This window comes from Perognathus longimembris, chromosome 1, assembly GCF_023159225.1.
Source record: "Perognathus longimembris pacificus isolate PPM17 chromosome 1, ASM2315922v1, whole genome shotgun sequence".
Lineage (NCBI taxonomy): Eukaryota > Metazoa > Chordata > Mammalia > Rodentia > Heteromyidae > Perognathus > Perognathus longimembris.
In genome coordinates, this window is record NC_063161.1 from 19,305,268 (window position 1) to 19,319,446 (window position 14,179).

Sequence of the window (14,179 nt, forward strand, 5' to 3'; positions counted from 1 at the left end):
GAAGAAGAAGAAGAAAAAAACAGATTTTTTTTTTTTAAAGAAGAACTGTGTTGTTATTCTCAATCATAGCCTGTGGTGAAACTGCCCGGACGCCTGAGATAATTTTGTTATTCTGTGATCGCTGTTTTCTAAGACCTGGATGATTCAGTATGGGGGTCTTTCTCGCTCATGTTTCACTTCATTGACAAAACTACAGGTGCTTATAGATGCTGACAAGGACGCATAGTCTCTCCCTTGAATGTAGAAGTTCATGCTTCAATTCCTCTATTTGGGGTCACCTTTCTCATATTTAGAATGTTGAAGCAAAACTTACTGGATTTTGCCTGTTTCTTCGCCTGTAATTTTTTTTTTTTTTTTGGTCGGTACTGAGGCTTGAACCCTGAGGCCTGGGCACTGTTCTGGGCTCTTTTTGCCCAAGGCTAGTGCTCTCCCACTTTGAATCATGCCAGTTTTTGAGTAGTTATTGGAGATGAGTCTCATGAGGATTTTTCTTCCTGGGCTGCCTTTGAACCACGGTCCTTAGATCTCAGCATCATGAGTAGCTAGCATTATAGGCATGAACCTCTCTAATCTTTTATTATGTTCAAGCTGCTATTGAGATTATTCTGTGGTCCAAGTGATTTGTGGTTGCCTGTCTGGACCAACTCCTCAGTTTCTACTGAATATGAGTCTTCATTCACCTGGGGACTTGAATGTTTTAGTTATAGAGTAGGGATCAAGCTTCAATCGGTGTCAGAATATCTAGGGCCCCTTGCTAATGATTATGTATTAAACTTTACACAGAACTAGATGTGGTGAGGCAACAGGATTGTGAAGTTATCCTGAGCTACTCAGTGAGACTCCTTCCTAAACAAATGACCTAATCATGGCCACATGAAGTGTAGAATCTGGGACTGGGAATGGGTATAGGTCATGCTTAGCATATACAAGATCTGGGTCCAATGCCCAGCACCAAAAAAAGAAAGTGCACACCAAAGGTTCAGGAAGTATGTATCCAACCCTACTAAAAAATACGTATTCCTTAAAATACATGTATCATAATATATATCATCTCTACAGCTATATGATACTTACCATATATGTGTATATATCCCTATTTAGATTCTAAATTGCTCTAGTTGGTAACTGATAACATAAAAGTTGGTGAATAAAATATAAAAAGTAGCATTTATATAAAATCCTTACAATTACTCACTGTAGTCTGGCCTTTGCCTACTTTCCTATTCTCTCCATTTTCTTTATAGCTCTCCATTTTCTTTCTAGCTCTAGCTCTCCACGTTCATTCTTTCTGACCTTGGAGTATTTCCAATCTGCTATTCCTTCTGTCTTTCTGTCTGAGCTGCATATACATATATATATATATATATTAGTTGTATGAAGAGGCTACAATTTCATGTTATAAGTAAAATGCATCTTAGTCAATGTTACCCCTTCCATCATTTCCCCCCAGTTATCACTTCCTCTCTATCTGTCTCGATATCTTTGTCTCTGAGTCTCTGTCTCTGTCTCTCCCCCTCACTTTGATGTGTGCAGGTATAAGACGGTTGGTGTTCTATTACTTGAGCCATGCTTCCAGTCCAGTATTTTGATGGTTTATTGAATATGGAGTCTCAAGGACTTCTTTGCCTGGGCTGGCTTTGAACAGAGATCTGCCAAGTCTCAGATTCCAAGGTACTTAGGATTACAGGTGGTAGCCATCAAAACTGGGCTTCTCTTTACTGGCTGTACATTCCATTATACCTTTTTGTTTTTGTTTTTGTTTTTACCATCATTCAATGTTTAGTATGTACCTAAATCTAGGACTATATTAGAGACAAAAACAGTCCTTGTCATTATAGTACCAACTAACATTAATCAATAATGCAAATGATATGAGAGCTGATTAATACAAGGATTTGCCTAGGTAGTGGTCCAGTAACACTCTCTTCTTCTTTAACAGTTGGGATGAGATCTAAAGTATAAGAAAGCAAGGAGAAGAGGCTTTAGAGAGATTTCATGGCAAAGGGAAAGTAGAGAGAACATTATCACATAAAAAATGAGCATGGTGTGTGATCTAAGCATGCACCTAGCAGGAAGAGAGACACTCTCAAAAGTAAACACCACAAAAATGGGTTGGAGATGTAGCCCAATATATATGTGTAGTGTGTGTAACAAGGAATATTTAAATTTTAATACTAAAAAAAATCTAGGTCTGGGAATGTGGCTTAGTGGTAAAGTGCTTGCCTAGCATGCATGAAGCCCTGGGTTTGATTCCTCAGTCCCACATAAACAGAAAAAGCCAAAGCAGCACTGTGGTTCAAGTAGTAGAGTGCTAGCTTTGAGCCAAAAATTAGGGACAGTGCCCAGGCCTTGAGTTCAAGCCCTGGGAATGGGGGTGGGGGGATCTTAAATGCCTAGTATCCACAAAAGACATTATCGCATGTCAACACATGTAGTCAATAAAATGAGATACATATATACTATGTAGATAAAATATATAACAGATTTTTAAGGTGAATAATGATACAGTCATTTTGTTTTGTGAAAGATAACACTGATGGTAGTCTAGATTCTAGACCAGTGGTTCCCATCATATTTGATTGGAGTGTATTCTGATAGTATAGTATTTTCTACTTTTTAAGGTTAGTCTTATATTAACATTATGAACATAGATAATACTGACTTGTGTGTCCTTTTTTTTGGCCAGTCCTGGGGCTTGGACTCAGGGCCTGAGCACTGTCCCTGGCTTCTTTTTGCTCAAAGCTAGCACTCTGCTACTTGAGCCACAGAGCCTCTTCTGGCCGTTTTTTCTGTATATATGGTGCTGGGGAATTGAACCCAGGGCCTCATGTATACGAGACAAGCACTCTTGCCACTAGGCCATACCCCCCAGCCCCTTGTGTGTCCTTTCATAGGGCAACACTATGTCAGTTTTCAGGATCATTTTATAAACTTTTCTCAATAGTAACATCCTTAAGTCTGATGGCCTGAATTCTAAGGAAAGAAATGGAAATGGAAGAGGCTACTCATCTGGTAAAACTTTTAGTTATTGTTGATAATAATATTGGTAAGAATTTATGCAGAGGTTATAGTTGGAGGCCTAGGGAGAAGATGTTGGATTAAGGAAACATTTCTTTTTAAAATTTTTATTTATTTACTGCCAAAGTAATATACAGAGGGGATACCGTTGCATAAGTAAGGCAGTGAATACATTTTGTATCAAACTTGTTACTTCCTCCTTGGTTTTTCTCCCACTTTACCCCCCCCATTCCTTCCCCACCCTTCCCCCAGTTGTACAGTTGGTTTACAGCATATTGTCTTATAAGTATTTCTGTTGCATTGGCTTGCCTTTTACCCTTTGTCTCTCCATTTTGGTGTCCCCCTTCCCTAGTTCCGATAAGCATACACACAATACCCAATGTACCAAAGTCAGTTACAGTGACATCAGAGGTAAAACCATGGGGAAGGAAGACATGAAAAAGGCATAATTTCATAAGGTACTGTTACGGAGTCCAGGGGAGGTGAGGTTTCATGGCCCCCCAAGAGTCCACCAATTAGAGACAGTCTCAAGCAAAAAGATGGGTTTATTAGGGAAGCAAAAAGCAAACTGCCCAGCCAGGGACATAGCACAGACTCGGGAGCTGGAACTATGCCCCTGAAAAGCGGGCTGACTGGCCAGGGACACAGCACAGACTCGGGAGCTGCCACCGGGCCCCGGAGCAGTCCTCAAATTGGAGCTTATAAAGGTAAAAGCGTAGCACAGATGTAGGGGGTTGACATGGGGTAGAGCATGCAATAAGTTCACAGATGTAGGAGGTTGACGCAGGAGGTAGAGCAAGCAACAAAGCAAGCATGGCACAGATGTGTGTGTTGACACAGGAGGTGGAGCAAATAACAAGCCATTTACAGAAGCAGAATTTTGGGGTCAGGTTGACCTAATAATCAAGATGGAGTCAGCTCTATTCCCCCCAACATTTCCTACCATGTTTCCCTAATCAAGATGGAGTCAGCTCTACAACAATACATTGGAAATAACAACAAAGATAAACCACTTTTTTCCAAATCTTGTGTTGGTTAATTTTAAGGAAACATTTCTTCTTTTTTTTTTTTTTTGCCAGTCCTGGGGACTGAACTTAGGGCCTGAGCACTGTCCCTGGCTTCCTTTTGCTCAAGGCTAGCAGTCTACCTCTTGAGCCACAGTGCCACTTCTGGCTTTTTCTGTTTATGTGGTGCTGAGGAATCAAACCCAGGGCTTTGTGCATGCTGGGCAAGCACTCTACCGCTAAGCCACCTTCCCAGCCCTGAAGGGAACATTTCTAAAGTAGAATTTCTAAAGTAAAATTAAGAGAATATAAATGTTCATTGAACTAGAAAGGGGAGGAAATGATATGTCACTGCTCTCTGGCTCAGGTTTCTAGGTGGAGAGTGGTACCACTCTGTGAGATAGGGAATGAAAAAGGATAAAAGGAGTCTTTGAAGGTGGTGGAATGAAAGATAAGCTGTGGGCATTCTAAGGTTGACATGCCTGCAGGGCATCCATACAAAGATTGTTAGTAAGTTAGAAATATGGCTCTAGAGATACAGGCTTGAGAGTCATTGGGGACTAAGTGTGCCAGAAGTGATGTATTTCAGGAAGAAAAGAACCAAAAACAAAACACAAGTCAAAATGTTACTGTTTTGAGGATTTTGTTTGTAAGGGTGGGACATGGGAAATTCTCTTGAAAATGCCAAAGAATAACGAGACAAGGACCACATTCCCAGTCCTGTTTCTTTATTTTATTTTTGTTGGTCATGGGGCTTGAACTCTGGGCCTGGGCATTGTCCCTTAGCTCTTTTGCTCATGGCTAACACTCTTAACACTTTGAGCCACAGCTCCACTTCTGATTTTCTGGTGGTTAATTGGAGATAAGAGTCTGACAGACTTCCCTGTCTGGGATGACTTTGAACCTCAGATCCTAGTCTCCTGAGAATCTAGGATTACAGCTGTGAGCCACTAGTGCCAGGTTTGTTTCATATTTTAAAACAACACAGTAGAAAAACTGAACTCATGTTTGTGCACAGGGCTTCGTCTGTTTGAAGATTCTGCTTTAGTGTGTGAGTTCATGAAAAGCAGTCCGTATACACCATCCACATAATTCATTTTATTTTTTACTTGTAACTCTAACTCTACTTTGGTTTGGGTATCCACATTTTGTTTGTTTTTGGGTATTTTTTGTTTTTTGTTTTTTTCTGGTCCTGGGGTTTGAACTCAAGGCCTGAGCACTGACCCTGGCTTCTTTTTGCTCAAGGCTAGCATTCTACCACTTCAGCCACAGCACCACTTCTGGCTTTTTCTACAAATGTGGTGCTGAGGAATTGAACACAGGGCTTTATGTATAAGCGGCAGACACTCTACCACTAGGCTGTTTTCCCAGCCCCTCCACTTTTCTTTACCTAATCAGGTGAACCTATGTGTAACTCCAAGGTAAATCCTGATTGGGCTAAGTGAATGCACAAAAATAACTGAGTGTCTTGCCAGTGGTTTGTTTAAGCATCTATGTATGTTGCAATTTTCGTCAATGAGACATGAAAGAAAATCACTGAGAACTTCTGGCACAGGACAGAAGAATTGAATGATGCTGGGCCTTCAGTGATTTTATTTAGTCACTAACTTGGAAAACCCTCAAGACACTGTACTTCCAAACGTATGATATTGCGTCTATATTGTTAACATGGAGGGAGATTTCTAATACTTATAAACTCTGAATGTAGAACTTAGTCAACTTCCTTTGTGACTGCAATAAGTATGCTCATATCATTTGTTCAATTTCTTCAGTGGAGAATGCTCTACTATGTTTTTGTTTTTTGTTTTTGCTGCTCTCCCTCCCGCCTCCACCACAGCCAGAGAAACACTTGAATCCTAGGCATATAATTTTAAGAATAAACTACTTAATTTTTTATATGGATTTTAAGTTAATTTAAAGTCTGTATTTAAAGCCTCAGGTCCTACTCTTTGGTGTACTGCACATTTACAAGTTCTGAATTTCCCAGTTTGCAGGACTAATTGGGTCCCTCTTCAACAGCACTTTATTTCACTAAATTCTGAGCTATACTCTTCCATCCTATGTTATAAATCCTCCTCTCTTATTGAATTTCAACTAGACAAGCCAATATATATCCAAATGTCCCCTGAAACTGTGCTCCTATTCTGTGTGCTTTTCTTGGAATAATTTTTAAAATTATTCTTTATTGTTATGTTTAATAAGGGCTAAGAGTAATAAGAAAATCACATGTGCTTGGTAGTGTCTCTTGATCCAGAAATTTCAACCTTACCTTTGTAGTAACTAAGGAAATAAAAGCCATGAATGGAATCAAGTAGTCAGAAAGTTCTGAATGGAATTCCGTATACACTTGTTTTGGAGTAACAACAAATAGATCTCTAATATTCTTTGGATCTGAAAACACACATTAGCTGATAAGGCAGATGATGAAGCAGAAAGTAAGTGCTTTTTTCTCCCCGGTGATAGGGATCAAATTTAACCCAGGGCCTGGAGAATGCTAAGCACTGAGCAATCTATCTGTAAGCAATACCCTCACCTGGGGATCCCAGGAAGATATTTCTTAAGGTGCTCAGATGTTTCAAGGACCTAATATCTGGCAGTTCATATCTCATAGTTGGTACACATGGAATCTGAACATGGTTGACCTCAACCAGTTTGTGTTGAAAAGTCAATTCATGATTCCATTAAAAAAAATCCATGAGGGGCTGGGGATATGGCCTAGTGTCAAGAGTGCTCACCTCGTATACATGAAGCCCTGGGTTTGATTCCCCAGCACCACATATACAGAAAATGGCCAGAAGTGGCGCTGTGGCTCAAGTGGCAAAAAAAGTGAGCAAAAAGAAGCCAGGGACAGTGCTCAAACCCTGAGACCAAGCCCAGGACTGGCAAAACAAACAAACAAACAAACATGAGCCAGGCACTGGTGGCTCACACCTATAATTCTAGCTACTCAGGAGGTTTGAAGCTAGCCGCGGCAGAAAAGTCCCTGTGAGACTCTTATCTCCAATTAACCACTCAAAAACCAGAAGTGAAGCAGTGACTCAAGTGGTAGAATGCTAGCCTTGAGTACAAAGAGGCTCAAGGGCGGCACCCAGGCTTGAGTTCAAGATTACAACCACCACCGCCACCACCAACAAAACCCCCCACAAAACTACACAATAGGGCTAGAGGCATGGCTCAGTTGGTAGAGTGCTAACCAATAAGTGAAAGCATCAAGTTTTGGGGGGTTTTTTTAGGGGGGGGGATTGGGAGGCAGTCCTGGAACTTGAACTTGGGACCTGCGCACTGCTTCCATCTTTTTCTGTTTATGTGGTACTGAGGAATTGAACCTAGGGCTTTATGCATACTATGCAAGCACTCTATCATTAAGCCACATTCCCAGCCCAACATGTACCAAGTTTGAGTCCCATTCTTATACCAAAAAAACTCATAATAATTTACATTCCAAAACATGTATACATTAAAAGGCATATGGCTTTTAGTAGTTTTAGTTCATACAGCTGTCTCTACTCTCTAAGTATAGAACATTTTCATTATATAAAAATAAACTAGATTGATTAACAAGCAGTCTGTCGATTTGTCTCTCCCACTAACCTTTGGACACTACTTATCTACTTTGTTTCTGACTTGCTTATTCTAAATAATTCATAGAAATACAATCATATAATATGTGACCTTTTATGTCTCTTTCACTTTGCAAAGTTTTCAAAATTCATCCATGTTGTACCATATGTCAATAATTCTTTCCACTTTAAGTCTGAACACCATTCCATTGAATGGATATATCATGTTTTGTCCACCTGTTTATCAGTTTGTGAACATTTATGTTGTTTCTACTTCTTGGCTATCATAAATAGTGCTGTTATGAACATTTCTTTTTGCATATGCTGGACCTGGGGCTTGAACTCAGGTCCTGGGTGTTATCCTTGAGCTTTTGTGCTCAAAGCTAGCACTCTACCATTTGAGCTATAGCTCCACTTTCAGATTTTTTTTAACTCAATTAGTGAAGAGTCTCATTTTTTGTTGCCTGGGCTGGCTTTGAACTGTGATCCTCAGATCTCAGCCTCCTGAGTAGCTAGGATTGCAGGTGTGAGCCACTGGCTCCCAGCTTGTTATGAATATTTCTGTGAAACTTGTATTGTGGACATGTTTTCATTTCTCTTGAAAATCTGTACAGGAGTACTATATTTGACTATTTTAGTCCATTTTGACTCTTAAAATATTATTCCTTCCACTGAGTTATTTATAAGCAACAAAAGGTTACTACTCACCGTTCTGGAAGTCCACATAGAGGACACTAGCAGCTTCAAAGTCTGTTTGAGGGCATTCTCTCTATAGATGGCACCTTCTTGATGAATCTTCATATGGTAGAAAAAGCAACAAGGCTTCATTTGGCCTGTTTTATAAAAATCCCATATGCTTTCGTTATTACCTTTTTGTGCAGGTCTTCAGACTTGAACTTGATGCTTAAGCATTGTCTCTGAGCTTTTGTGCTCAAGGCTATCTTTGTACCACTTAAGCCACAGCTCCACTTCCATCTTTTTGGTAGTTAATTGGAAATAAGAGTCTCATGGACTTTTCTGTCTGGACTAGCTTTGAATCAAGGTCTTTAGAGCTCATCCTCCTGAGTAGCTAGGATTTCAGGTGTGAACCACTGGTGCTCAGCTGTCATTTTGATTATAATTATCCTAGAGAGTACAAAGTAGTACGTTACTTTTGGTTTGAACTTTCATGTATTTAATAACTGATGTTAACAACTGCATTTTATGTGTTAATGTTCACTAATATATACTCTTTGAAGAAATGGCTTTTAAAATTATTTGCCTATTTTTACATTATCTTTATTGTTCTAAGAGTTTATGACATTCTGGATATTAATGCTTTATAAAATTTGTTTCTTGAAAGTATTTTCTCCAGCAGAGGATAACAGGAGCCCAATAGCTATACCCTTATGAACACAAAAGATGATGCTTAGTGAAATGAACTCCATGTTATGGAAACGACTGTTATATCACTGTTGTAATTACTTTCAACATGCGATGTGAAACCGTAGCTTCTATTATTGATGATGTTCTTGTATCCCCTTCCTGTGGTTGTACCTGCACTATCTCTGTATCTTATCTGAGTACATTGGAAACCGTATATACAGGTATTAGAACTAGGAAACTGAAAGGGAATACCAAAAATCGAGAAACATAGGGTAAAAAAGACAAACGATTACAAAAGCAATACTTGCAAAACTGTTTAGTGTAAATCTACTGAACAACTCATTGGGGGAAAGGGGAGGGTGAAATGAGGGAGGAGATAACAAACAGTACAAGAAATGTATCCAATGCCTAATGTATGAAACTGTAACCGCTCTGTATATCAGTTTGACAATAAATTTTTTTTTAAAAAGAAAGTATTTTCTCCGATTTTGCAATCCATTTTGAATTAGTTTTTATGTTTAGTGTACCACTATTTTTTTTTTTTTTTTGCCAGTGCTGGGGCTTGCGACTCAGAGCCTGAGCACTGTCTCTGGCTCCTTTTTGCTCAAGGCTACCACTCTACCACTTGAGCCACAGCGCCCCTTCTGGCTTTTTCTATATATGTGGTGCTGAGGAATCGAACCCAGGGCTTCATGTATATGAGGCAAGCACTCTACCACTAGGCCATAGTCCCAGCCCACCACTACTCTTTTGTTTTTTTGATTTTTGTTTTTGTTGCCAGTCCTGGGGCTTGAACTCAGGGATTGAGCACTGTCCCTGGCTTCTTTTTGCTCAAGGCTAGCACTCTGCCTCTTGAGCCACAGTGCCACTTCTGGCTTTTTCTATATATGCAGTGCTGAGGAATCAAACCCAGGGCTTCATGTATATGAGGCGAGGACTTTACCACTAGGCCATAGTCCCAGCCCCGCCCCCCCCCACTACTCTTAATATAGCACTGCCAAACAAACTTTTCTTTTTCCCCTCAAACATTTCAGCCTTGCTATGTAGGCCAGGCTGGTTTCAAACTCACAGTTCTCCTCCTCCTGCCTGCTGAGGGCTGGGATTATAGGTATGAGCTACCCCAACACACTTCTTCTTTAACTTTTTTGTTTTTATAAAGTTGATGTCACAAGTCAGGTAAAAAGTATATTTGTTCCTTTTGGACAATGTCACCCTTTCCCTTGCTCTCTCTGTTTTTCCCTCCCATCACCGCCCCCAAGTTGTATAGTTCATTGTCAATGTAGTGTCTAGTGAGTACCACTACAGTATTTGTTCATCTTTTGTCTCTTCATTCCTTACCCCCCATCCTCCCCCAAACAGATAAGTGAACAAATAAGACAACAGGAAAAGGAAACAAAAATAGCAACAAAGAGAAAAACCTCTTGTTTCCATTTCCTGGAGTTCATTTCGATAAAGATTATTTATTTACATATTTGTTTATTTATTGGTTGATTGGTTTGTTGGTTAGTCATGGTGCTTGAGCTCAGGGCCTAGGTGCTGTCCCTGAGCTCTTTTTGCTCAAGGGGAGCACTCTACCACTTCGAGCTACAGTGCCACTTCTGGTTTTCTAGTGACTGATTGAAAATAAAAGTCTCACAGTCTTTCCTGCCTGGACTGGCTTGTGAACTGTGATCCTCAGATCTCAACCTCTTAAGTACCTAGGATTACAGATATGAGCTACTGGTGCCCAGCTTGATAAATATTATTTCATGTGATCAGATGCACATAGGCATTGTGCCTTTGTGTTCTTCTCCTAAGACTATCCTCCTGTGGTCTCATTTTGTGTGGGACTGCCTAGAGTACTGTATAATTTATCATGTCCCAGTGTATTTTAGCTTCTGCATATGAGAGAAAACATGCACCAAACAAACTTTTTTTTTTGCCACTGCGCAGTTCTAAATCAAAGATGATTTTTGATCCTTAGAGAACAGTTGTCAATATCAGGAGGCACTTTCTACTGTCACATCTAGGTAAGAAGGTATGTTACTAGCATCTGGTAGATAGAAACAAGGGTGGCTGGTGCTAAACATCCTTCAAAAAGAAAGTCTCAAGGACTTTCCTACCTGGGGTGGCTTTAAACTATGATCCTCGGATCTTAGCCTCCTGAATAGCTAGGATTACACTGGCACCCAGCTGTTTCCAGAACTTTGTTTTTGGTAGGTCATGGGGCTTGAACTCAGGTCCTGGGTGCTCATCATGAGCTGTTTTGCTCAAGACTAGATCTACCTCTTTTAGCCAAATGCCACTTCTGGTGTTTGAGTGATTAATTAGAGATAAGAGTCTCACAGGGACTTTTCTGCCTAGGCTGGCCTCAAACCATGATCCTCAGATCTCAGCTTTCTTGGTAGCTAGGATTACAGGCATGAGCCACCAGCACCTGGCTTCCAGAACGTTTTTATACCCCATTGAAAATAAAACATTTAAACTTTAGAGCCATGAAGTACTTTGAAATATCACTTGCAGAGAAGATAACTTACCTTCAGATTTCCTATTTCCTCCTCTTAGGTCTCATGGCAGAATGGAGGGATCTCATAAAGCTACTTCAGATACTGGGTGCAGGTATTTCTTTGATCAGGTAATAGTGTTGCTCCATTTCATCAAATTATAGTTACTTATTAGAAAATAATTCATTTTTGCACAGTATTTCTTCTTATATCTGAATTGCCAACATTTCTTTCATTTTAGTTGAAACCTAAAACAAGAAAATGGAATAAAGGAATCTGTGAGGACAAGTTTTCCCACTTAACTGCAAATTATGGGTAAAATATTTGGAATTCTTTAGTTTTTGTGTTACTTTATATTTGTAAGTATTTATACAATGCCCAAGACCAATGCTCTTCCATTTCCATTCCTCCTTCATTCCCCCCAAACCAAGAACTTTCCATTTCAAACCTGACCATGAGATCAATCAGTAGCTAAGTATGTTAGTTATATTAGCCAGTACTATGGTTTCCTTACTAGTGTGCAACAAACATAGCCACATTTCTGCCTTAGGAAAATTTCACTAGATGTTGCCTCTGTTGTCTGAATAGCTTGCTCTTTGTTCTCTTCGACTTTTTATTTAATTAGTACTTTTTTTTTTTTTGCCAGTCCTGGGGCTTGAACTCAGGGCCTGAACACTGTCCCTAGTTTCTTTTTTCTCAAGGGCAGCACTCTACCACTTAAGCAACAGTGCCCCTTCTGGCATTTTCTATATATGTGATGCTGAGGAATTGAACCCAGGGCTTCATGTATGCAAGGCAAGCACTCTACCACTAAGTCATACTCCCAGCCCCTTATATAGCACTTTTGTAATGAGACTTTTTTTTTTTTTTTTTTTTTGGCCAACCTGGGCCTTGGACTCAGGGCCTGAGCACCATCCCTGGCTTCTTCCTGCTCAAGGCTAGCACTCTGCCACCTGAGCCACAGCGCCCCTTCTGGCCGTTTTCCATATATGTGGTGCTGGGGAATTGAACCGAGAGCCTCATGTGTAGGAGGCAAGCACTCTTGCCACTAGGCCATATTCCCAGCCCCTGTAATGAGACTTTTTAAATTATCTGTTTCAGATTTCTACTGTGCTCCTACCCTTACTATTTTTTCTGTTTATTTATTACTTTCCAGTGTTCAAAGTGATAATACCATTTGTTTGTTTATTTATTTCTTCTTTCTCCCCTCAAGAAAGGATAGGTCTTAATCACTTCTCTATTCCCAGTCTTTAAATAGAATATACCTGATAAAAATGTGTAATTACCAACCATGAAATGTGTCAAAGTCCACAAAGATGAATGAATTAATAGAATTAGTCATTCTACTTTTTTATCCTACACTTACTACATTTTCTTTACTTATGAAGTGGAAGTTAAAAAATGCAATAATTGTATGTAGCTTTTTTTGTTTGTTTGTTTGTTTTTGTTTTTTCAGTGATGAAGATCTAGCCTGGAGCCTTGGAAATACTAGGTAAGTGCTCTACCACTCAGCCATACCACTCCTCCAAACTATCTGTACTAGCCAACTTTCAGTTACTTCAAGGAAATACCTGAGGGCTGGGAATATGGCCTAGTGGCAAGAGTGCTTGCCTTATATACTTGAAGCCCTGGGTTTGATTCCCCAGCACCACATATATATAGAAAACATGCAGAAGTGGCGCTGTGGCTCAAGTGGCAGAGTGCTAGCTTTGAGCAAAAAGAAGCCAGGGACAGTGCTCAGGCCCTGAGTTCAAGCCCAGGGCTGGCAAAAAAAAAAAAAAAAAAAGGAGGGCTGGGAATATGGCCTACTGGCAAGAGCGCTTGCCTCCTACACATGAAGCTCTTGGTTCGATTCCCCAGCACCACATATATGGAAAACGGCCAGAAGGGGTGCTGTGGCTCAGGTGGCAGAGTGCTAGCCTTAAGCAGGAAGAAGCCAGGGACAGTGCTCAGGCCCTGAGTCCAAGGCCCAGAACTGGCCAAAAAAAAAAAAAAAAAAAAAAAGGAAATACCTGAAGCAATGAACTTTATAAAGAGTTCAGGCTTAATTAAATAACTGTTTAGGAGTTTCAAGGGCATAGTTCTGTCATCAGCTTAATTCTCAGCTAATGTTATACAATGGTGGGAACAAACAAGTTTCTGTATCTGAAACCTGGAGGAGAAAAAGCTTTGCTCTGTTTATAACAACCTTCTTGCAAGAACTTACGGGGTTTTATGAGCAGTTCAAAGTACCACAAGAACTACCTCATGTCCCCATTGACCTAAGAACTATCTACTAGGCTCTACTTCCCTCCACCCCCACCCCTTAGTTTGTATATGTGGATGTGTATATATGTGGATGTGTATATATGTGCCTGTCCTGGGACTTGGGTACTGTCCCTGAGCTTTTTTGCTCAAATCTAGTGCTCTACCATTTGAGCCACAGCTCCATTTCTAGCTTTTTGGTAGTTAACTAGAGATAAGCATCTCAGACTTTCCTTCCAGGACTGGCTTCAAACCCAAATTCTCAGATCTCAGCATCCTGACTAGCTAGGATTACAGGTGTGAGCCATTAACCCTGGCTAGATCCTACTCTTTAAAGTTTCTGTCACTTTCCAATAGTTCCTTGCATTCAAAGTATGCAACATTTGGGGGAGACACAATTAGACTATATTCAAACCATAGGGCTGGTTTAAAACACATATCACAGAGTGTACGAGGTTATATGTTTTCAATTATACAAGTGAATTCTTGACTGTAGATGATTATG

At 40.1% G+C, this 14,179-nt stretch overlaps 1 protein-coding gene across 3 annotated transcripts in view; it reads left to right on the forward strand.

Annotated features, from left to right (window-relative positions):
- LOC125360052 (uncharacterized protein C3orf20-like) overlaps positions 1 to 14,179 on the forward strand; it is a 77,550-nt gene that overhangs the window by 1,923 nt on the left and 61,448 nt on the right. The window contains exons 2-4 of one of the 3 annotated variants that reach the window (XM_048358022.1): positions 11,492 to 11,561; positions 11,672 to 11,745; positions 12,887 to 12,922. In XM_048358022.1, coding sequence (XP_048213979.1) covers positions 11,492 to 11,561; positions 11,672 to 11,745; positions 12,887 to 12,922 — 180 coding nt within the window. The remainder of the gene's footprint in view (positions 1 to 11,491; positions 11,562 to 11,671; positions 11,746 to 12,886; positions 12,923 to 14,179) is intronic. The other 2 variants (XM_048358039.1, XM_048358030.1) reach the window with 2 other exon arrangements.